The following is a 20,677-nucleotide window of genomic DNA, read 5'->3' on the forward strand; positions in this document are numbered from 1 at the left end:
TAATTGGCCAAATCAAAAGTACCTTCCTAAGAAATACCCGCCTTGCGAAGTTGAGATAGTATATTGAAGTAACCTTTCAGTTCAACCATAAACTCCTGCCTTGTCTCCGCAGGTAAACAACACTCGCATACAGAACACACAAGATAAGCCGGCTATAGATTCCCTGTTTGGAAGGTAGATAAGATATGATAATCAATCTTGGCTTGGTATTGAGCATGAGCGATTTCCACAGACGATGCAAAGAAGTCTTTAGCCAAGGCTAGAGAAGACGTGTTATATGGGGTCAATGCGTACGTGCGTTATCCAATCCTAGCTATTGCGTGTTAATGGGAAGGACTACAAAAGATCCTACCACTTTAGTTGACCAGTTTCAGATGCGCTGAAGCTGGGCTAATGTGATTGATGGACGCATGACCGCATTGCAGAAACTAACCCCGCCTAGAGTAGCAGTGCAGATACGCGTTAATGCTTGGCGATAAGACGGACTTACTCAATTCCGGGTGATGTTCAGGAACAGAGTCTCTTCCTTCTCTGCTACCCAACCTTAGCAGTTCAGCTAGTAAGTCAACGGGATTGAGTGCTGACAACGCGCTGGTGATCATTGTTGTTGTGTTACTTCTCACAGTCACCATCTTTCTCATTGCCATTGAACTTGGATTTAACCGGCCATCTCCACATTCTCAATGGTCGACACGATTATCGACTTTCCTCATCGGGATGCTGATCCTTGCCGCCAAGATTCACATATGCCGATCACTTGCACGGGAGGATGATAAGGTTAATGCTCTATTTAAATGCCGAACTAAACAGCGGAACAAACGGACTTCCATACGAGAAAGGCAGGTACGCCAATATGCACGCTCTCACGATATCACAAAACAAGCTTATCGCGGGGGATCCACCAGAAGGGCAGGTAGGAGACTAGACCAGGATGAGACTGTCCTGACTCGGAAGAGGCCATGAGATATACAAGAGGTTGACGATTGTGTATATAAAGGATGAGAAACTTCCTTTCCAAAGATCATCTCTCATCAGCCTCACCTCACTCTTCAACTCTCTCTCTTGGATAACTCCTACTTCGTCACAATGGTCAAGATCACTTCCCTCGTTGCCCTCGCGGCCCCTCTGGTTGCTGCTGCTCCCAACCCTCAGAACAGCCCCCAGATCGTTGGCGGAACTTCTGCCAGCGCTGGTGAATTCCCCTTCATCGTCAGCATCACCAACAACGGTGGTCCCTGGTGCGGTGGTACTCTCCTCAACGCCAACACTGTCATGACCGCCTCCCACTGTGTCCAGGGCCGATCTGCCAGTGCTTTCGCCATCCGTGTCGGATCCAACGTAAGTTTACAGCCGATGGCATATACTCTGATAACTAACATGAGCCTCTTAGTCTCGCACCTCTGGCGGTGTCACTTCTCGTGTCTCTAGCATCAGAATGCACCCTAGCTTCAGCGGCTCTACCCTCAACAACGATGTTGCTCTCCTGAAGCTTTCCACTTCCATCCCTGCCGGTGGCTCCATTGCCTACGGTCGCCTTGCCACCTCTGGCTCTGACCCCGCTGCTGGATCTTCTCTTACCGTTGCTGGCTGGTAAGTACATCCTCGAACTTGGATATCTCGACAGAACTAACACTGCACAGGGGAGACACCTCTGAGGGTGGTGGCGTCAGCCCCGTCAACCTGCTCAAGGTTACCGTTCCTGTTGTCTCTCGTGCTACCTGCCGATCCCAATACGGCACCTCTGCCATCACCGACAACATGTTCTGTGCTGGTGTCACCGGAGGTGGTAAGGATGCTTGCCAGGGTGACAGTGGTGGTCCCATTGTCGACTCTTCCAAGACCGTTGTCGGTATCGTCTCTTGGGGTGACGGATGCGCCCGACCCAACGCCGCTGGTGTCTATGCTCGCGTCGGTACCCTCCGATCTTGGATCGACAGCAACGCCTAAGCGTCGCAACATGACTATGGATTGGCTGAGTTGAAGAGTCTTCTGGGGTGAAGGAGTGATGATTTGGATGATATGTTTGGAATGATGAGAGGGATTACATTCTGTAAATACTTGATTATCAAATACATATGTTGATGCACATCATAAACTGTTTAGTGATTTTGCCGAAGCTATCTTCTATTGCACAGTGATAATGCTCTTATTTTTCTACCCTATGGTCCTCAGACGTTTTTCTTTGTCAGCATTCTATAACTGCTTTGAAACTTTCAAGTATGCAATAACACTATGGCCGTGCTTTCCATCCTGAAAGAGTATAAATTTTTAGAGAGCCGCGACCATAACAACATGAAGCCAAAAGATTTGAGATGTATCATAGGAAGGCTTCGGCTCGTATTTCTCTCTAGTACCTTGCATATAAGTATATAAAAATGAATGACATGGAGTGAGTTGTCATTTAAGAAGTGGGCATTCTACAAGCGTAATGATCGATATTGGCATATATTCCACCAACCAGGTTCGACTAAGAGTAAAAAATGAGATATTAAAGGATCTTTTTCTATTACACAAAGAGTGCTTTGTACTGTCATGGATATACGGAGCTGGATACTTTAGTACTGATCCTATTCTGCTGAGATGTCCTTGACAACTGCGCCCTTGAATTCCTTCAGCTTATCAATAGCCTGTTGAGTCATGGGCCTGGAACAATTCTCGTCAGTTATGTCTTCAATTTATGGATCATGTTACTAACGGTGGATAGTATGTTGGAGGCATCGTCCTGGTGCTTCTCCAGCGCTCGGCACCGGTGTCCTCCTTGACCAACCTTGAACGAATGTCAGCTTTATTACCAGTCATTGAAGATAAGATCACATACTCTTCTGACGCTTTCAGAGAAGCCTGCCAATCATCGACAGTGTCAAAGGCATACGTGATTTCCTTCAAGATATTTTGTCAGCACAATATTTCTACTCAAATATGCATCGTCGCGTACCTTTCGCTCAGACATTCTTGATAGAATAGAAGGTACCAAGAAGCACGAAGCGCAAGCAGCAAGGGTAATCGGCACAATCTGGTATATCGACAGAAAATGCATCGGAAGTCCAATCACTCGATTCGGAAACGTGCAAGATCAAAGCGCATGCCGTCTATTTAAGTATGATTTTAAAGATTCGACTATCATCGGGCGATTGTCGAATGCGGAAGGTGGTGATCCGATGATGACAAGGGTAGAATCGTCCGAGCACGCCGAGCAAAAGATCCTGGTTTCTGTTCCCCGCAAAGACGTGTGACTAAAGACCTATCAGCAGGTAGAGTACGTCACCCACTTGACAGAGATAAGACGCTTTATTCGTACATGATTGCAGTGATCGACGTCGATAGTATTGGGTAGTAATAAATATTGGTCTGACCAAGTCTTGGCTGAATGGCCAGTTTTCAGGCAGCGTCTTGATGATGCGTCCTCTGTAGCAGGCAACAGAACAGTTGACCCTTGAGCTTTATTGTGTAAACATAACTGACCTAGGACCCTGAACCAAATTGGCCTGGATTGACTAATACTTCAAGCAGCCAAGCTCTCTGTTCACCAAATATGTACTGACGGACCCGATAAATATGCCACTGACTTGGCATTACTTAATTAAATGATAGATCAGGTTATACGAATTACCTGTACTCATACAGTTTCGGATATCTGTATTTATTCCGCCTCATCAAGGTAAGATGGAAAGATATCGAACCATCATTATGAGATTTCTACAAGCCGAATGACCTGTTGATACCAACAACCCAGGGCTCGCGGCTTATTGAATCAAGGGTAAGAAATCAATAAAACGATCGTTTGTTCGATTGCCAACTTCAAACAGCGACCATGGCCTAGCTTTATAGAATAAACCTAGATATAAACCGTTTGGATACGAAACACACACGCGACGACGGGTTCGGTTTTGTTGTTACACAAAAACACCCCAATCATGATCTGGTTTGCTCAACCTCCAAATTACCCCACGATACCTTCCGCTTCCCGTACCACCTGGTCCCGATCCAGCGCCTCGGAACGAGTGTTTCCGACTTGAGTAATGTTTTTGTTTCTATAACCTATTGAACATGAGAAACAACATTCACGAGGACTTCAATGTTTCGATACTTTGGGGGATATGTCAAGAAACGGAAGCTTCGTCGCAATTATTCCACCAATCACATCAATGTAACACTCTTTGAATCCATGATCAGGGTAGTATAAGGATCTGCGAAGACGGTTGATTCGAGAATTCGCGAGGTCGGAGATTGGGGGTTTAACTTCAGCTATAACCAAATGCTTGAGTTGGTTCTCATACCTGTACAGAGTTGAATAGTATTTAGATGGCATCGTAGCTCGAGTAAGTTTGTGATATCGACAGACTCACTCGACTGTAATTACCAACATGAGACTGCTTAACCTTGTTTTCTTCTCCGGTATTGTTACCGCAGCGCCTGGTACTACTCTACACGCCAGAGCAGCGGCAAATGACCCGTGTAACATTGGTTATTGCACCCAGAATGGAGGGTACGTAAACAAGCTTTGACACGAGCATTGTCAGTCGCATCATCTAACACAAGCAGCACAACCGGTGGTGGTAGTGCTACACAAGTAACTGTGAAGACTCTGGGTGAACTCACAACAGCAGCCAATGCCGCTGGACCAGCCGTCATCTTTGTCCAAGGCAGTATCTCCGGCGCAGCCAAGGTACAAGTCGGATCCGACAAGACCATCATCGGAAAGACGGGTAGCTGTATGTACATATAAGCCATCCTCATCTGTACGCTGCTAATTCTAACCCTAAAGCCCTTACCGGTATTGGTCTTACGATCAACGGAAAGAAGAACGTCATCATTCGAAATATGAAGATTTCCAAAGTCGAAGCAACTTATGGTGATGCAATCACGATCCAAAAGTCCACCAATGTCTGGGTTGATCACTGTGATCTCTCTGCCGTGAGAGGTGACGACAAGGACTTCTACGACGGTTTGGTGGATCTCTCTCATGCTGCGGATTGGGTCACTATCTCACACACTTATTTACACGACCACGTGAGTGATCTCGTCTTTCTAGCTGTATGGAATGCTAACCTATTGGTATACAGTCCAAGGGATCGTTGGTCGGCCACTCCGACAAGAACGCTGCCGAAGACGTGGGCACACTTCACGTCACATACGCCAACAACCACTTCAACAATGTTCGAAGCCGTGGTCCTCTTCTTCGCTTTGGCACAGCCCACATCTTCAAGTTTGTCTCACAATATCTTTTTTTGGCCTTCACTAACGCCTAACAGCGGATACTATGATACTATGGACACTGGTCTTAACAGTCGCATGAACGCTCAGGCACTAATCCAATCTTCAGTGTTTACCAACGTTGGAAAGAAGGCTATTTTCAGCGAGTCCAGCTCTGAGGTGGGATACGTTGTTGCAGAAGACGTTGTTCTCAATGGAGAAAGCCAGAACACTGCACCAAAAGGTACTCTGAGTGCTAGTAAGATTCCGTACAAGTTTACTCTTCTTGGATCTGGCAAGGTTGCGTCTACTGTTCCAGGGCAGGCGGGACAGAAGCTTAGTTTTTGATCAACTTTAGCAAGGTGGAAGCAGGTCATGTTTCATATGGCATGTCTTTCAACAGAGTAGTTTGACCTATGAGTTTCTATTCGTGTCACATAGCGAAGTTATTCAATCTATTAACTCCTGGTTAAACGACAGGAAGTGCGTTATCATCTCAAGGAATGAGATAATGAATCGGGCTTTATTCCTCCGATCTGACTATTCCCGTGAGCTATCACCGAGATTAGATCGACTGATGACTGCTATGCGGACTAATGTTGGTCCAGCGAATCAAAACACTTCTCGCTCATCTTCGCGTTAGTTTCGGCATTTTCTCGTGCTTTTTCGCGGCCCAATTAATCACAGGACCCTTGTTTTGTCGGCCAGATCTCGCTCGCGATGTCAGCAAGCACTGCCGTAATGGCCGGCACTAAATGCCAACAAAACATTATATATAGCATGTTTCCTTCCATTCATGACTCGATATTCTCATTCACTATAAACAATAAACAAGCATCTACTGAACACAATATCCTCGCACAAGACTTATCATCTCTTGTCTTGTCTCATCACATCTTATCTGCCCACTTACACACTTACACACAACACCAGCAATGACTGTCACATTTATCGAAACTGATGGGGGTAAGCTCGCCGTCGATATTTCCGGTGAAGGACCCCTTGTCATTTGCTCACCAGCTATGGGTGACTTTCGAGATGCATACGACCCCCTGGCCACTGAACTCCGTAAAGCCGGATACCGAGTAGCCATGGTTGATCTTCGTGGTCACGGCGATAGTTCAACAACCTTCAACCGCTACGGCGACGAAGCTACAGCAAGTGATCTTATCACCCTTATTGACGCTTATGGCGGTGGTCCTGCTGTATTGGTCGGTGCTTCATTATCTGGTGCCGCCGCCACTATTGCAGCCGGAACCCAACCTCATAAAGTCGCCGGTCTTATCCTCATCGGCGCATTTCTTCGTCCAGGTACTGGAAAGCTTGTCGCAAGCCTCTTCCGTCTTTCTATGAACCAGCCTACCGGACCTATAATCTGGAAGTCCTACGCTCCCAAGCTTTGGCCTGGTCTTGGTGACAAGACACAAGAGCGAGTTGACCGATCTATCAAGATGCTCACCGGCCCTGGACGCTGGAAGGCATTCCACGCTACTTTGTCAACAGACCATGCTGTCGTTGAGCCATTCTTGAGTAAAGCCAAGGCTCCCGTGCTTGCTGTCTACGGCGATGCCGATCCTGACTGGAGCGATCCTGCTGAGGAAGCTCGTTGGGTTGCTTCGAACTTCAAGGATAGCGAAGTTGTTATGGTCAAGGGTGCTGGACATGCACCTCAACTAGAGAAGCCGGCGGAGGTTACACCAGCTGTTTTGAGATTCTTGAACCGAATCCAGAGCGAGGGGGCCTTCAATCGCAGTTTTTAGAAGGCTGGATTGCGCAAAGTTGTTTAGAACGAAGAGATTTGCAATTATGTTACTTAATCACAACATGGGATGTTTGAAGTTTAGAATAATGGGAAATCACCTGATTTATAGATGTCAATTTACTTTGTTTTTGTTTGTGCTGATGTCATATGTTTCCTGATCCCTCTATTCAGTCTCACTTGGTATAGGAGTCTCTAGTCGAACAACGTAAGACATTTTTGACTCGTCTTCGTCCCTCAGCATCAAGTTGGAATCATTTATTTGATATTAATTAAATATTAGTATCAGGATATCTTGCTATCTATCCGTCTCCATCCGCGCATTAGCTTTCACTATAGTACTCGAAAAGGAGTGATCGGTTTCGATTTCGGTGTCCTGCCTCGTCATAACAATTGTCGCCAATGGCCTATCAATAAAGACACCACCCTTGTCATTTGCTCCAGTGGACTTTCCACGTCTTACTCGCGATAATATGTCCCTCACGAATTGTCGAGCACCTGGCATGCAGGCAACAATCATTCCTATACTCGTTTCCACCATAGACCAAATGACTGTATCGACAGTGTCCGCTACTGGAATATTAACAATACTGGCTTTTGCAGCAGACATAAAAGGTGTGACACACCTGTAATGTTTTTCGATAAAGCAAATTTCGATATATATGGGATACGCACTGTACTAAATATCGTGAGTCTGGCGGTTTCATTAGCTTGCTACGAGACTCTTGTCAGATACATCGTGTAGACTTACAAGGCACCCGCGCCAAACATGGACATGATTCCGATTTTCTTCTTCGGTTTGATGCCTATTTTCCATAGTTGTGTCATTGGGAGGATAAGCATCCACACATCCAAGGCGACGTTTATTGCTCCGTGGCTTGTCGCAATGGCGTTTGTGCTCAAGAGCACCCCCTTTGGATTCTTCTCTTTCCATCCTTCCCAGGATACCTTCATGGGTACTGATTGCAGCATGAAGAGCACAAGAAATGTGGCGGACATTACTATGATAAAGGCGACAGTTCCGTGAACCATGCGTCGAAAGTTGTGGTCGGGGAAAATCCGTAGAAAGAATGCTAGTATCGACAGTTTCGTGAGAGTCAACGTTATAGCATACATGTATTCGGCAACCAAAATGATCTGAATATTATGGTTAGTATGAGTTTCCGAGTAAAATGAGTGTCTATTCTGACCTTGTAGCATGCTGTAATATCCTCATCCTGAACGTGCCAAATATCCAATCCTGTTCCATTCGCTGATACTGGTGTACATATGCTGGTAAGTTTTACCGCTTTGCGGCAAGGTTTGTGCGGACATACCCAAAAAACACATAGCTGTGAATACAACGAAGAATGGCTGTGAGCGGTCAATAACAACTTTGAGATGCTTGTATGTCGTTTGTGACGTACAAATGCGGCGATAATCAGGCTGTCGTCATGTCCGTACGGTACAAACCCGATTATCTTCGAGATAGCTCTCATACAGAAAAATGCCATCGCTAGAGGTAACATCACCGCACAGATGATATTTATTTCCCTTCGTCAGTCTAGGACGGGCCAGTGGCAATCCTGCTCCATCATTAAGTAATGTCCTGGAAATGGTTAGTATCCAGCCTCCAGTACTAATCGATTAATCTTACTCATTGTGTCGCCAACATCACAATTTTGCATCACACAGGTACCCAAGTCGCGAAGATATTTTTTATTGCCGCATAATGCGTTGTTGTTTTGTCGATATCGTGTGTCGTCGCCCAGTACTTGGTCGAGGCATGATTTCTGTTTAGTGTCAGCAACCACCTGCTAAAGCGAGCTCAGAGGCGTCAACTAACAACGCACGGTGATGTGAAGCTGGCGAGATGCCCAGCGGGAGACACTGGTTCTTTAGCTTGTGTCAGCTGTAAGAGAAGTAGCAGACCCAATACCAAGGTACAGCGCCTGTAAGCCAAAATCATAATGGAGCTGGCGATGGCTCCATCCAGGCGGATCAACCAACAAGTTTTCAATTCGGGAAGAGAGTTGGAGTCGAATGAAGTGGGTGCTCTCATTATGTATGCACGGGTTGGCGAAAGTCTGAGACATGGGCTTAGCGTCTCCGCCTTTTGCATCTGGATGGCTTACGTACCTGCTCTAGATTCGATGACGGACAAGGCACCATGTCTCTGTTTTGATGGCATGGCCACATTTGGGACACTAGCTTCAATATTTTGTTGGCGTGGCGCTTCAAGGTGCGGAGATCTTCATCTGGGTGCCTTCATGGAATCCGGTTTGCATTCCAGCTGTGAGACATTAATCGGGAAGGGGTTCTCTCATCACAGAGGAGATAAATGTCCCAACTGCACAATATTGGAACTTGTTGTCGAATGCAAGGATCATGCTACTTCTACGAACAATAGGTTCTCCCTATATGATGCAGCCATGTTGCGCAGTGACAATCTCCGATGTGCCTTATAACAACATCCTGGGGACCCTAGTCAGTCACCACGAACAGGCCAAATGCGGTAATCATTGAACCCAGTCAAGGTCTATCGGGCCCATGTCTGTGCCTGCCGGATCTCTACGCGCCGTGCCTAAGTTATTACCGATTTTTTAGTTAGAAGTAAGCCAGCCATCAACGAAATTAAACCATCCTCATTTGGAGCAGAAACCCTGTAAGACGGGAAGTGGGTAGAACGGTGACAATGCCTCACGATACCAGAAAGGCTGGCCGCTGGAAGTTCAAGAGATGAAACTAGAAAGTCAGGTCAGTGTCGATAGACAGTACCTTTAGGCTACTTGAGATTTCACCACACGTTTCTTTAATTCTATAAATACTCTGGCGATCTACAAATATCCCCAGGTTCACAGGAGATCCAACACCATGTTAATCTGCTTTGTCTCAACTCCACTCTGCTATACGATAAAGTTGTTGCTCAGTTTAACTCGACAGTCTCCACATTCTCTTCCAGAAATAGGCATTGGTGCAAATTCTAGTCTCAAAGGGCTCAACGGGAACTGCCGAGTATCCATTCCTGGGAACAAGAACGATTCAAACGGAGACAAGATGCTTTGTCTACAGACGCGCGCTATGGTCTTCTGGCGATCATAGTACCTATTCTGAGCTTAGTCTTTCAACAAGAAACACGGTCGCGTGGCCCAATGGCAAGGCGTCTGACTACGAATCAGAAGATTCTGGGTTCGATCCCCAGCGTGATCATTTCTTTTGTCTCTCCACCTGCTGATCAAGGCTTTTTTTTTTTTTTGGTCCCCATGCAAACAATGTATGCCATAAATGTGCGTTGTTAAGATTATGATCATTACTTTTTGGTTGTGTTTCACAATTTCTCAAGTATACTGAGCGAAATCATTATTATATTCAATATACTCTGCACTAATGCTAACTACAACATTTGTAAATGCTTGACTGATATCAATAAATAAACAACGCTTTTCTTTCCCCTATGCTCTAACTTCTACCAAATACACAACAAACCAGTGATAATACCAAAAACGACTATAGACATAACTTTTCCTGGCAGACTTCTCACGGCCGCGCTGTCTTCGTCGTCTGAGCCCTTGGCGTCTCCAGTCTCGGTGGGTTGAGCGATTGAGAGACCCGCGTTGGTGGACATGGGATCACCAATCATTGATGCAGAGGCAGTTCTACTGCTGAGAAGGGTCATGGAAACTGTTTTGAGTCCCGCTGGGACTGATGTCGGATCGCCCATCGCAGTGCCATCAAATGGGTCGAACTTCATAGGGATAATCTTAGCTTTAGTAGCCCCGGGAACGTTCTTGACGATCTCGTGGATATCATCTTTTTCTCCATCGGGGTTATACTGAGCTAAAGAGATCTCCATATTCTCGTGGTCAAAAACCACGTAGGCTCCCTTGAGGAAATCATCACCAAGAATGATGTAGGTAGCTTTGGGATCGTAGAAGAGTGAGCAGTAAGAGACACCATCAATGCCGACCACGTTGTTGGATTTGGATGTAAAGTACGCCAGGGGAACATTGATAGTCAACTCTCCAAAGGTAAAGTCAAGGGTGTATTTAGGATTCTCCTCGCAAGGTACCATGGCGCCATATGTTTCCGAGATAACACCACCAAGGGTTGCCAACACATGCAGTGCCATGTCTTCAGTCAAGCGGCTCTTGATGGTGCCCGTATCCAACAGTACGGATCGTGGATAAAACTCGATCGTGGTGGAACTACCATCATTGGTTGTGCCAAACCCTTCCATGACGACCAGGAGCTTATCGGGCTCATCGTCAGAGGGAGCTGTCACAGGAATTGGGAATGTGACGAGAGGCCCTTTATACTTGGCTTTGTTGACGCCGCCGAAGAGAAAGTGACCGCTTTGATCGTCGTCGAGCCAGAGACTATACGCAGCAGTGTTGATCTCACCGGCGTTCCTCAAAGCCCAAGGAAGGCTGGGAAACTTCTTAGCAGCACGTTGACCGATGGGAAGTCCGACACCAAAAATGCTTACGATGCAAGCGACGGTAGCGTTAAACACATCTGTGGCAACAAATTGGAAGCTATCGAGCTTGACATCGCCCAAGTTGAAATTGTCCTTGGCGTAGTATCCCGACCACGATTCTCCACTCCCAAAAGAGCCGTGAACTTAATCTTCGCTCTCAACCCAATCAAATGTTTGTGACTTTACGGTATTGAATATGTTGCCGATGCATTTTTCCTTCTTGCAGGCTTCAATCTCTTTCGTCAGGACAAGTAGGTCAGAGCTGCCAGTGTCCATTTCAGCGTAGAGGTTCTGTGGAGGTGTGCCGATAGTATAGTTCGCCCAGTATGAAACCCGCATGCCATGCTTGTCAACAAACATATCCACGACATTGTCGGCTCGCCTTCCAAGGGAGTCGGAGACGTGTCTTGCTCTTTTCTCAAAGTTGACTGATAAGACGGCAGGATCATGACCCTTGTTGAGTTGCAGGCCACTTGTAGCGCTCAGCAGAGTGCTCGATGCAATGATTAGAGAAGTACTACCTTTCATGATGGAGGGCGTGAAAGAATGCAAAATAGAATCAAGATGGTAACAAGAGGATAGTAGTGTTGTAAGGGTGAACTATTTGATGCTATAACGAACTGCGTATATATGCACTTCCTGCATGGCAGCTCCAAATAATGAGATACATCGTCGCCTACTTCACGACTGACTTCGGCCCCGAGACTAAATGCTGATGCTTGTTTAATTAGAATGATAATTTAGCCGTTTCATAGTAATGGATAATTTTAGATTAGATCGTTCTGCGGCCAGTAACGTATGGCACTAGTTGAGCACGTTGGCTAGTGTCTGGGGCATCGCCTTCTTGATCCAGAAACATAGTCACCCTCTTTTCGATGTTGGGCATATTGTCGGTCCCGACAAATTCTATGCAGGGGCCTTTAATGATTTCGGTCCCGAGTTTTGTGCAGCCCTACAGGGCATGGGTCTTGGGCGGAGCGCACGGTTGTGGCGGCATTTAGGGCGAGAAATTTGCGATTCGAGGTTGAAGGTGTTTCAAGGTTAAACGGTAGCTTATTGTAACTTGCTTCCGATGAGAACGATTAACAGCTTCTAATAGGAAAGTCCCAGGGCGTTTGTTGATTGAGTGGCCTAGTCTTTTCTCTCGCTTACATAGTTGTGAGTGATTTCGAGGCTACGCTTTTTGCGTTGTGCTACCCTGAACCCTCAAGTTTATCTAATTTGTTACCGCATGTAACCAGTACTCCAGACGAGACATACTACAATTTATGATATTATGTGTATGAAGTAGTACTATGAGATTATTGCCTACCTGACAGTGAAAATAGTATGTATCTAATTGAACTGTTAACTAAGAACCTTGTAAACTAATGAATTGTGGTGGTGCAAGTAAGCTTCCCAAATTAAACAGAGGCTCCTTGGAAATTGAATCTCGGCATCGCTGTATCCAAGAGAATGCATTAGATACTAAGTTTTAATTTTATATATACCGTCTTGTATCTAGACCTGAGAGAATGCAGATTTGTTATCAATAGGCTCTGTCTTACTAGACTGTTATGTATATAGTTGCTAATAGCAGTGGTGACTAACATCTAATATCCGGTGTGGTGTATCGGTTAGCATACCGCGTTTTCATCTCGAGAAATCCGCGGCGAGCGGGGTTCGATTCCCCGCACCGGAGAAACGCTTTGTTTTTTGATGTTTGTTCTTATTCATCGCGTCATGGATAGATCTCGAGTCGTGTGTCTTTTTGGTGGCAAGTGGAGAGTTGTGGTAGTTTGTGGCGGAGTGGCTGGTGGCAGGCAGTTTGTGGGAGTAGACACTTTGCACCGCCACCTTGTGGTCATGATCAGACGCTGGATCCTTGTCGGTTTTAGTTACTGTGGATCACGATACCCTCAATGGACTCTCAAGAGACCCACGAGATTCGTTGAAACGCGAGAGCCTGCTCGGATTGTCTACCTGTAGCTTGAAATATTTGACTATTACTAGCTATTCTATCCAGTATCCAGGTTGGTAAAAAGCAACAAGCTATCATTATGTGGACAAGCAAAAATGGAGGCTGAGGGATTTGAACCCCCGGCCTTTCGCAAGCATTCGGAACAATGCAAAGCGAACGTGATACCCCTACACCAAGCCCCCGTTGTGAAAAATGTTTCGTATTACGGTAGATAGAGTCTACAGTGAGAAGAAACAACCGGGTGTCACGACAAGACTTATTCAAAACACGATAAGAACTGATAAGCTTCTGGAAATACATCAGGAGTTGATAGCCACTCATTACTGTTTATGTCAGATTGACTCGGTGCATGGTTTCTCTGTTATGGCTCACTTATCAGAGGGATAGGTCACATCTTCGTAACCGAAATGATTGACCAAGGACCAGTCAAGTTTCTCTTAAGAATGAGTAGGAGCTGTCCGCGATGGCACAACCAAGTAAATTGCTGATAAAGAAACAGAGTTTGGACGTGATCATAGTTTGTACACGTGACGCATGCAATCAAAATGTATTGAGCATTACTGAGCGTGATGCCACGTAAATGGAACAAGGAAGGATTGACGAGAACAGTACAGCTTGCGGTAACCATGACGCGCCTAATATCTTGGAGGGCGCGTCTCATTCCTGCCAACGGCTACTCCGTTCCTTCTGTATACTTGCATCGACTCAAATCGCCGTCATTATTCCAAGATGCCACCTCTCACGCATGATTGCGGCATCGATGCTGAACCACTTTATCGATATGAGCCAGGCGGCTACCATCCTGTTGAATTAGGTGATATCCTGAAGGATGGAAGGTATAAAGTTCTCCACAAGTTAGGATGGGGTAGTTTTTCCACTACATGGGCCGCAAAGGACCAAGAGTATGTTAAATCAAGACCAACGAATACTGTTCCTAATACGGTGCTAGGAACACTTCCTACGTTGCAGTAAAAGTCAAAGTTTCTGAGGCTAAGGATACCAGGGAACTTGACGTCTTGCAAGCAATTTCTGCTCTACCCAAGCATCATCTTGGATCATCTCATGTAAACCAGATGTTGGACCACTTTACTCTTGGCGGTCCAAATGGTTCCCATGAGTGCCTGGTGTTGGAGCTTGTGGGACCCAGTGTTTCTGATGCTATTGAATTTTATTGCAATATCCATCGGCTTCCTGTCAAGGTTGCGAAAAGTTTCGCGAAGCAGGCACTGCGTGGGCTTGACTTTCTCGTGGCTAACGATATCGCGCATGGGGGTAAGTTTTGGATGTGTTAGGATCTTTCATGCCATGCTAACTATCATATGGATTTGCATACTCGAAACATTGCTCTAGCCGTGCCAGATCTTAAATCTCTGAACGAAGAAGACTTCATGGCAACACTCGGCAAGTTCTAGGCAGGTCCAGTGACAAAAAAAAGGTGGTGGGCCGTTGGGGAACCGTGTACCGACCCAAATTGTTCGACCTGCAACTTTCCGGGGGCTTGATCATATACTGTATCGTTCATCCATCAAGATCATTGATTTCGGAGAAGGCTTCTTGAGAAACAACGTGCCAAACACACTGAATACCCCATTGGTTATGCGGGCACCAGAGGCCATTTTTGGGGACAGGCTGGATCGTCGAGTGGATCTATGGAGCGCTGGCTGCCTGGTAGGTAAACAATTGTATATAATTGTTCCAAGTAACTAACCAACAATTCTGGATTTTCGAATTGATAACAGGTCAACCTGCGTTTGAAGTCCTTCCTAAGAATCACGCTCAACTCGGTCAGCAGATGATTGAGGAAACCGGTGACGAGTTTCCGTCAAGGTGGCAAGCCAAATGGAATGGAATGCAAAAAGATGTCTCATGACGATGAGAGATTTACACTTCAAGAATGGATGGAAGCAACACACTTCTTCCATGATGGAAAGGATGAATTCACCAAGGAGGAACTTGCGAAGATTTGCGAGACAATTATCTGCATGTTGAAATTTGAGCCATCCCTCAGAGCCACGCCAAGCGAAATTCTTGCCCAGGGTTTGTTCTAGTAAAAGATCCCCGGCAGGAGAACTGGCCAAAGAGGCGGCCAGTGAAGAGCAGCGCAAACCGAACAGGCTTTGTTGCATGCTTAAAAACAAATTCTCTTCCATGCCAAGAGAGGTTACAGGTAGACGTTCAACTCCACTCCATAAAACAGAGGTATATCAGGTAGCTATCTGGAGGTCTTATTAGAAACTACGCAGATCCGCTCTGAAGTGGCTGCCCATTCACGTCGCCAGTGGTTTGTCAAACATAACAGTGGTGGTAGTAAAACAGTCTAAGAAGCCATCGCGACGCTGTACAGTATCATGGATGTCCAGTGGTTGATTCCGACATAGAGGTCAAGGCCAGAGCTCTCAATATGTGTCATTACCTTCAATCAAAACCCTCTCACATCGTTTGTCTTGCCGAACCAGTCGTACTAGTCAGCTTGTGCCTTGGTAATAAATATAAGCTTATTTAAACAGCTACCGCTAACAAGTAACCTTACTTAGCAGCGAGTACAGATGTGAGCGATGTAAGCGCCAACTGGGATTCAGCTTCATCGGAAACAGATAGAAAAATGCAACATATTTAAGAATGGAACTTGTCTGATTGATCCGATTCAAGTGATGACTCTATGGCTGCACTTCTGAGGCACATTCGCCTGGCTACGAAGTAAGAATTCTCAAAATCAAGATTCCTCCATAGCGGATCTGTTTCAAAAGCTAAATTCAAGACAAATAACGTTCCGGGTTCATCGGCATTCATAGCATTGGAAACTGTCTCATGGTTTATGAAAGATCTGACCGGAATTAACGGTCCTGCATATCGGTGCATGGTTCGCGGTTCGTGGTTCATGACAGGACACCCACATACTGCACCATATGAACCCCAGAGATCAACCCGTTGGTCATCGAGATGTATGACGATATTGTGACCATTATTTGTAATCTGGTGAGAAAAAAAAGTCTCCATCAGGACGATGACGTGATATATCGGCATGTTTGCTACCAATACAAGGCGGAGGGAATTGAGGCCCAGGGAGATAGGCTATCAACAGCCAATCGTATACCCAGTCACCCATCAACCCCTCACCTGAGATGATGTGAGAGTAGTCACTAAATCAGCCGTGTAGGCTGTTGGGAGTTCTATATGAAGAGCGTGTGCAACCGATAAAGCTGAAGGTCGTGGTTCTTCCTGTGATAAACTATGTTACAATACAACTATCCGAGAATGGCATCCATCCTGTTACAGAACGCCACTTTGTTGGTCCCTCGTGGCCCCGGAGATGATCACATCGTTCCACTCAAGAACCATTCACTCTTGATCGAGGGCAATAAAATCACTCGAATTGCAGCCCAAATTGACCCACCGTCTGATGCAACTGAAGTGATCGACTGTACGGCTAAGCTCATCACGCCGGGCTTCATCGACACGCACCACCATCTTTGGCAAACGCAGATGAAGGGGCGACATGCAGACCACAGTTTACTTGAGTACATGGCACCTGGTTCGTAATAATTCGATAACCCCGGAAATGAAATTGCTGATTGTTACACAAGGAAATATGGTGTCGCGCAGCTACAAACCGGAAGATGTGTTCTGGGGACAGCTGGGTGGATGCCTCGAAGCCCTCGAAGCAGGGACCACCACCATTGTCGATCATGCACATATATCATACACCCCCGAGCATAGTAAGTGAGCTTCAAGGATGTGGTGAAATCCCAACTGACGTTTGGCAAGACACCGCTGCTTTGTCGGGAACCATTTCATCTGGCATCCGATCTATATACTGCTACACGCCAACTGGAAGAGTCAGGACCTGGAAGCCTTTCGAGTTTGAAGACACTCTTATCCCGGATTGGGTCCTCGAACAGTTGACCGAACTCTGTCAACGCGGTCCTTTTAGCGATGGGCGTGTTACCATGGGCTTTGGATTCGACTTTTATTTTCTTCCAAAGGAGGTTCTCGTCGGCATATTTGGCAAAGTCAGAGAGTTGGGAATCAAGACTATCACGTCTCATTATGTGGGAAATTTGCTTGGTTAGTTTGACACCCTTGTTCCATCGCTGCAAACCGACTAACCCTATGACAGAGGGTTCTCTTGTAGACATACTGGAGGGATATGGTCTCCTCAAGAAAGACATTCTCCTATCCCATGCGACTCCGCTAAACGACTCGGATGCTGAAAAGCTCAAGAAGGTCGGCGCAGCTGTCTCTTCCACCCCCGAAATTGAGCTCCAGATGTCTCATGGCTGGCCCATTTGCTTTCAAGAGAACTGTACCTCTATCAGCTCTCTGGGTATCGACTGTCATAGCAACAATAGCGCAAGTATCGTGACACAGATGCGAATTGCAATCCAGGTTGAGCGCTCTCGTCGCAATAACAAAATCGTCGACACTGGCAAGTTCCCCGGACGGAACCAAGTGTATGTCCAGGATGCATTCCAGTTGGCAACGATTCGCGGTGCTAGGGCGATCCATATGGAGGACCAGATTGGTTCTCTGGAAGAAGGTAAGGTGGCTGATCTCATTATCTGGGACACTCTCAGACCTAGTATGATATGTGCAGTCGAAGAAGATCCAATCGGCGCTATTATCGATCATTCATCACCTTCCGACATTGAGGCAGTGATTGTGGATGGCCAATTCAGGAAGCGTGATGGACGTCTGGGGTCGATTAAGCTTGATCTTGGATTAGCGCCTGAGCTGAAGAAGGATAAGATGGAGGTAGAATGGCGTGACGTTGCGATGGAACTGCTCAATAGTCGAGAGAGAATCATTGCGGACGAGATAGAGATTGGCGCTGATGATCGACAGTCCGCTTTTGAGAATGGACTGGCGTTATTTGGGGTCAATAGGGACAAGTTGATATTCTAAAAAGGGGATTATCAAAATAGCACAAGTACAGAGCACGTAACAGTATATGAGTATCACATAGATCCTTTGTCATGCAGACTTGGTCGCAATAGATTTAGTCAACAGTACTTTTATTACAATAATAGCTACAATCTTTTCTACAATGAGGTAGTAAGCTGGGCAATGCCTACACCTAGTTACAGTATTGATAATATCAAACTCAAACTCCCTATTAGCAACACAACCCATAAAGTATACCACTGTGCTGGATTTCGTTTATCTCTAATCATTGCTCGAGTGCTTGTCGGGCGTTGTCCTTTGTTGTAGTTCTGAATCTGGAGAAGCCGTTCTCCTAGCAATGGGAAATCATTTCAGGGCGTCAGAAAGTCTTGGCCGTTTAGCGTTCTTGGTGAACCTGGTGGTGATTGAAGCAGAATATGGTCAAAATTTCCCTGAAAGAGATCATCAAAGACCGCATCGTGATCTTGCCATGGCTGGCCAAGAAATGCAACTTTCCTGGCTAGGTTTCTTGATTTTCGAGTGGCTCCAAATATGAAGCGGAGGGATAAGAGGACTTCTCGATGTAACGAATTTGTAGGTTCACAAAGGCCTTTGAGTATCCTGTATTCCTGTCAGTGACGGCAACAGTCTCGATTGTTGTCAGTCAATTGTCATCAATTTCAATACCGAGAAAATGCCGAAAAGGAAGCTAATTAATGCCTCTCACCATTCCCAATGCGGGGTCGGCATGGTTTCAATGTGGTCAACCTTTGACAGTCCAAGATAAATATCCCGAAGCACTTACTTCTCCAATCATGGCACAGCCCGAGATCATTGATGGCTCTAGAATGCTGGACCGTGACCACATGACAGCAAAAGATGTTGTACACGATGTTTGGACAGGCCTTGACCTCCCCGGAGATGCGTTGACATCAGTCAACCTCCCAGGGTTTGAAGGTCCGGCTTTGCCGTCATCCTTCAAGATCGGGATCCTTGCGCAAGCTTCCATCGCATTATCCGCTTTAGTAGCAGCCCAGATCCACGCCCGTCGCAACGAAATCGCTGTTCCTCAAGTTACCGTCCCTCTCGAACACGCTGTAATCGAGTATAAATCGGAAAGACTGTATACGATTGACGGACAACCCACACCTGTTCGGGGAACTATTGGTGGTTTACACAAGACATCAGATGGCCATGTTCGCATTCATGACTCGTTCCCCAACCATGTCCAGGGCACGCTCAAACTTCTGGGATTGCCACTCGATGCAACCAGAGAGCAGGTATCTGAGAGAACAGCGAACTGGGCTGCTATCGACCTGGAGACCTGCGGAACTGTTGAAGGCAAGACGGCCATCTATGCGTTACGTTCATACAGACAGTGGGAACAACTTGCACAGTCGAGAGCTATCAGCAATTTCCCCATCGGCATCAAGCAAATTTCGCAATCGTCACCCAGCGAAATACCCAGGAGAATGGTTGGCGGAAATACCAAATGCCTACAAGGTCTGCGTGTGGTTGAGATGAGTCGCGTCATTGCGGCACCTCTATGCGGCAAAACTCTCGCAGCCTACGGTGCCGAAGTTATATGGGTCACTTCTCCAAACTTGCCAGATCTTCCTGTCCTCGATCGCGAGTTCGGGCGCGGCAAAAAGACGGTTCAACTCGACATACACAACGCCGACGACCACAAGAAGCTTCTGAACCTACTCCGAGAATGTGATGTGTTTGTACAAGGTTTTAGACCTGGAAGTCTAGCCTCATATGGCTTATCGCAAGAGGAATTGATCAAGATCAATCCAAACATTATTGTAGCCAACATGTCTGCTTTTGGTCCTGATGGTCCCTGGTCTGGTCGTCGCGGGTTCGATTCAATGGTTCAAACATGTTCGGGTATGAACGTCTCCGAAGCTGAACATGCGGGACAAGGAGAGGCTGCTCGCCCGACACCGTGTCAAGCACTGGATCATTCAGGTGGATATATGCTTGCAGTTGGTGTCATGGCTGCCGTCTATCATCGATCTATCAAAGGAGGTTCGTGGAAAGTAGATGCGTCGTTGGCAGGCATGATGAAGTATTTGAGAAGCTTGGGACAGTATCCTGGATCAAGTGGTTTCGATGCGAAAGACTTCAAGAAACAAGAAGATGTCCCTGATAAATATTTTGAGACTGGAGAGACAAAATTTGGAATAATGAAATCGATAAAGCATAGTGCTTCGATTGAAGGTGTACAGGTTGGTTGGGATCGACCGCCCAAGCCATTGGGGTCTGACAGTCCGGTATGGGACTAGATGGAACAATGGCCTGTTTTTAATCTAGCATTTTGATAGTCACGGACAAATCACCAGTGCATCATTATCATCCTTGTCACAGATCCATCTATTTGTTCGGGTCTAACAATAGTTTTCCTAATTATTGACTCTTAGCGGGC

General features: G+C 46.2%; 9 protein-coding genes and 3 non-coding genes across 12 annotated transcripts; 9 read left to right on the forward strand and 3 right to left on the reverse strand.

The window, feature by feature from the left end:
• Positions 1 to 1,086: 1,086 nt before the first annotated feature.
• FGSG_11164 (trypsin precursor) lies at positions 1,087 to 2,085 on the forward strand (the record flags this gene model as incomplete). Its single annotated transcript, XM_011326881.1, has 3 exons — positions 1,087 to 1,338; positions 1,391 to 1,590; positions 1,641 to 2,085. 3 exons carry the CDS (start codon positions 1,087 to 1,089, stop codon positions 1,945 to 1,947), a joined length of 759 nt encoding a protein of 252 aa, XP_011325183.1. The 3' UTR covers positions 1,948 to 2,085.
• A 2,279-nt stretch (positions 2,086 to 4,364) lies between these two features.
• On the forward strand, positions 4,365 to 5,541 carry FGSG_11163 (pectate lyase precursor; the record flags this gene model as incomplete). The annotated part of the gene is made up of 5 exons (XM_011326882.1): positions 4,365 to 4,486; positions 4,543 to 4,712; positions 4,766 to 5,010; positions 5,064 to 5,206; positions 5,253 to 5,541. 5 exons carry the CDS (start codon positions 4,365 to 4,367, stop codon positions 5,539 to 5,541), a joined length of 969 nt encoding a protein of 322 aa, XP_011325184.1.
• A 587-nt stretch (positions 5,542 to 6,128) lies between these two features.
• On the forward strand, positions 6,129 to 6,953 carry FGSG_11162 (uncharacterized protein; the record flags this gene model as incomplete). The annotated part of the gene is made up of 1 exon (XM_011326883.1): positions 6,129 to 6,953. One exon carries the CDS (start codon positions 6,129 to 6,131, stop codon positions 6,951 to 6,953), a length of 825 nt encoding a protein of 274 aa, XP_011325185.1.
• Positions 6,954 to 7,250: 297 nt separating this feature from the next.
• FGSG_11161 (uncharacterized protein) lies at positions 7,251 to 8,900 on the reverse strand (the record flags this gene model as incomplete). Its single annotated transcript, XM_011326884.1, has 6 exons — positions 7,251 to 7,578; positions 7,704 to 8,089; positions 8,143 to 8,204; positions 8,269 to 8,377; positions 8,631 to 8,724; positions 8,785 to 8,900. The coding sequence occupies 6 exons, from the start codon at positions 8,898 to 8,900 to the stop codon at positions 7,251 to 7,253; spliced, it is 1,095 nt and encodes a 364-aa protein (XP_011325186.1).
• Positions 8,901 to 10,069: 1,169 nt separating this feature from the next.
• Positions 10,070 to 10,141, forward strand: FGSG_20763. The gene has a single exon. It is a non-coding gene; the product is annotated as a tRNA-Arg (tRNA).
• Positions 10,142 to 10,397: 256 nt separating this feature from the next.
• On the reverse strand, positions 10,398 to 11,936 carry FGSG_11160 (uncharacterized protein; the record flags this gene model as incomplete). The annotated part of the gene is made up of 2 exons (XM_011326885.1): positions 10,398 to 11,532; positions 11,590 to 11,936. 2 exons carry the CDS (start codon positions 11,934 to 11,936, stop codon positions 10,398 to 10,400), a joined length of 1,482 nt encoding a protein of 493 aa, XP_011325187.1.
• Positions 11,937 to 13,006: 1,070 nt separating this feature from the next.
• On the forward strand, positions 13,007 to 13,089 carry FGSG_20764. Its single transcript has one exon. It is a non-coding gene; the product is annotated as a tRNA-Glu (tRNA).
• A 375-nt stretch (positions 13,090 to 13,464) lies between these two features.
• Positions 13,465 to 13,550, reverse strand: FGSG_20765. The gene has a single exon. It is a non-coding gene; the product is annotated as a tRNA-Ala (tRNA).
• Positions 13,551 to 14,097: 547 nt separating this feature from the next.
• Positions 14,098 to 14,780, forward strand: FGSG_11159 (uncharacterized protein; the record flags this gene model as incomplete). The annotated part of the gene is made up of 3 exons (XM_011326886.1): positions 14,098 to 14,270; positions 14,318 to 14,640; positions 14,719 to 14,780. The coding sequence occupies 3 exons, from the start codon at positions 14,098 to 14,100 to the stop codon at positions 14,778 to 14,780; spliced, it is 558 nt and encodes a 185-aa protein (XP_011325188.1).
• A 447-nt stretch (positions 14,781 to 15,227) lies between these two features.
• Positions 15,228 to 15,689, forward strand: FGSG_13845 (uncharacterized protein; the record flags this gene model as incomplete). Its single annotated transcript, XM_011326887.1, has 2 exons — positions 15,228 to 15,405; positions 15,577 to 15,689. The coding sequence occupies 2 exons, from the start codon at positions 15,228 to 15,230 to the stop codon at positions 15,687 to 15,689; spliced, it is 291 nt and encodes a 96-aa protein (XP_011325189.1).
• Positions 15,690 to 16,599: 910 nt separating this feature from the next.
• FGSG_11158 (uncharacterized protein) lies at positions 16,600 to 18,364 on the forward strand (the record flags this gene model as incomplete). The annotated part of the gene is made up of 4 exons (XM_011326888.1): positions 16,600 to 16,900; positions 16,953 to 17,084; positions 17,134 to 17,433; positions 17,486 to 18,364. 4 exons carry the CDS (start codon positions 16,600 to 16,602, stop codon positions 18,268 to 18,270), a joined length of 1,518 nt encoding a protein of 505 aa, XP_011325190.1. The 3' UTR covers positions 18,271 to 18,364.
• A 700-nt stretch (positions 18,365 to 19,064) lies between these two features.
• Positions 19,065 to 20,537, forward strand: FGSG_11157 (uncharacterized protein; the record flags this gene model as incomplete). The annotated part of the gene is made up of 1 exon (XM_011326889.1): positions 19,065 to 20,537. One exon carries the CDS (start codon positions 19,065 to 19,067, stop codon positions 20,535 to 20,537), a length of 1,473 nt encoding a protein of 490 aa, XP_011325191.1.
• Between the last annotated feature and the right edge of the window lie 140 nt (positions 20,538 to 20,677).

The sequence above is a fragment of the Fusarium graminearum genome, chromosome 3, assembly GCF_000240135.3.
Source record: "Fusarium graminearum PH-1 chromosome 3, whole genome shotgun sequence".
Lineage (NCBI taxonomy): Eukaryota > Fungi > Ascomycota > Sordariomycetes > Hypocreales > Nectriaceae > Fusarium > Fusarium graminearum.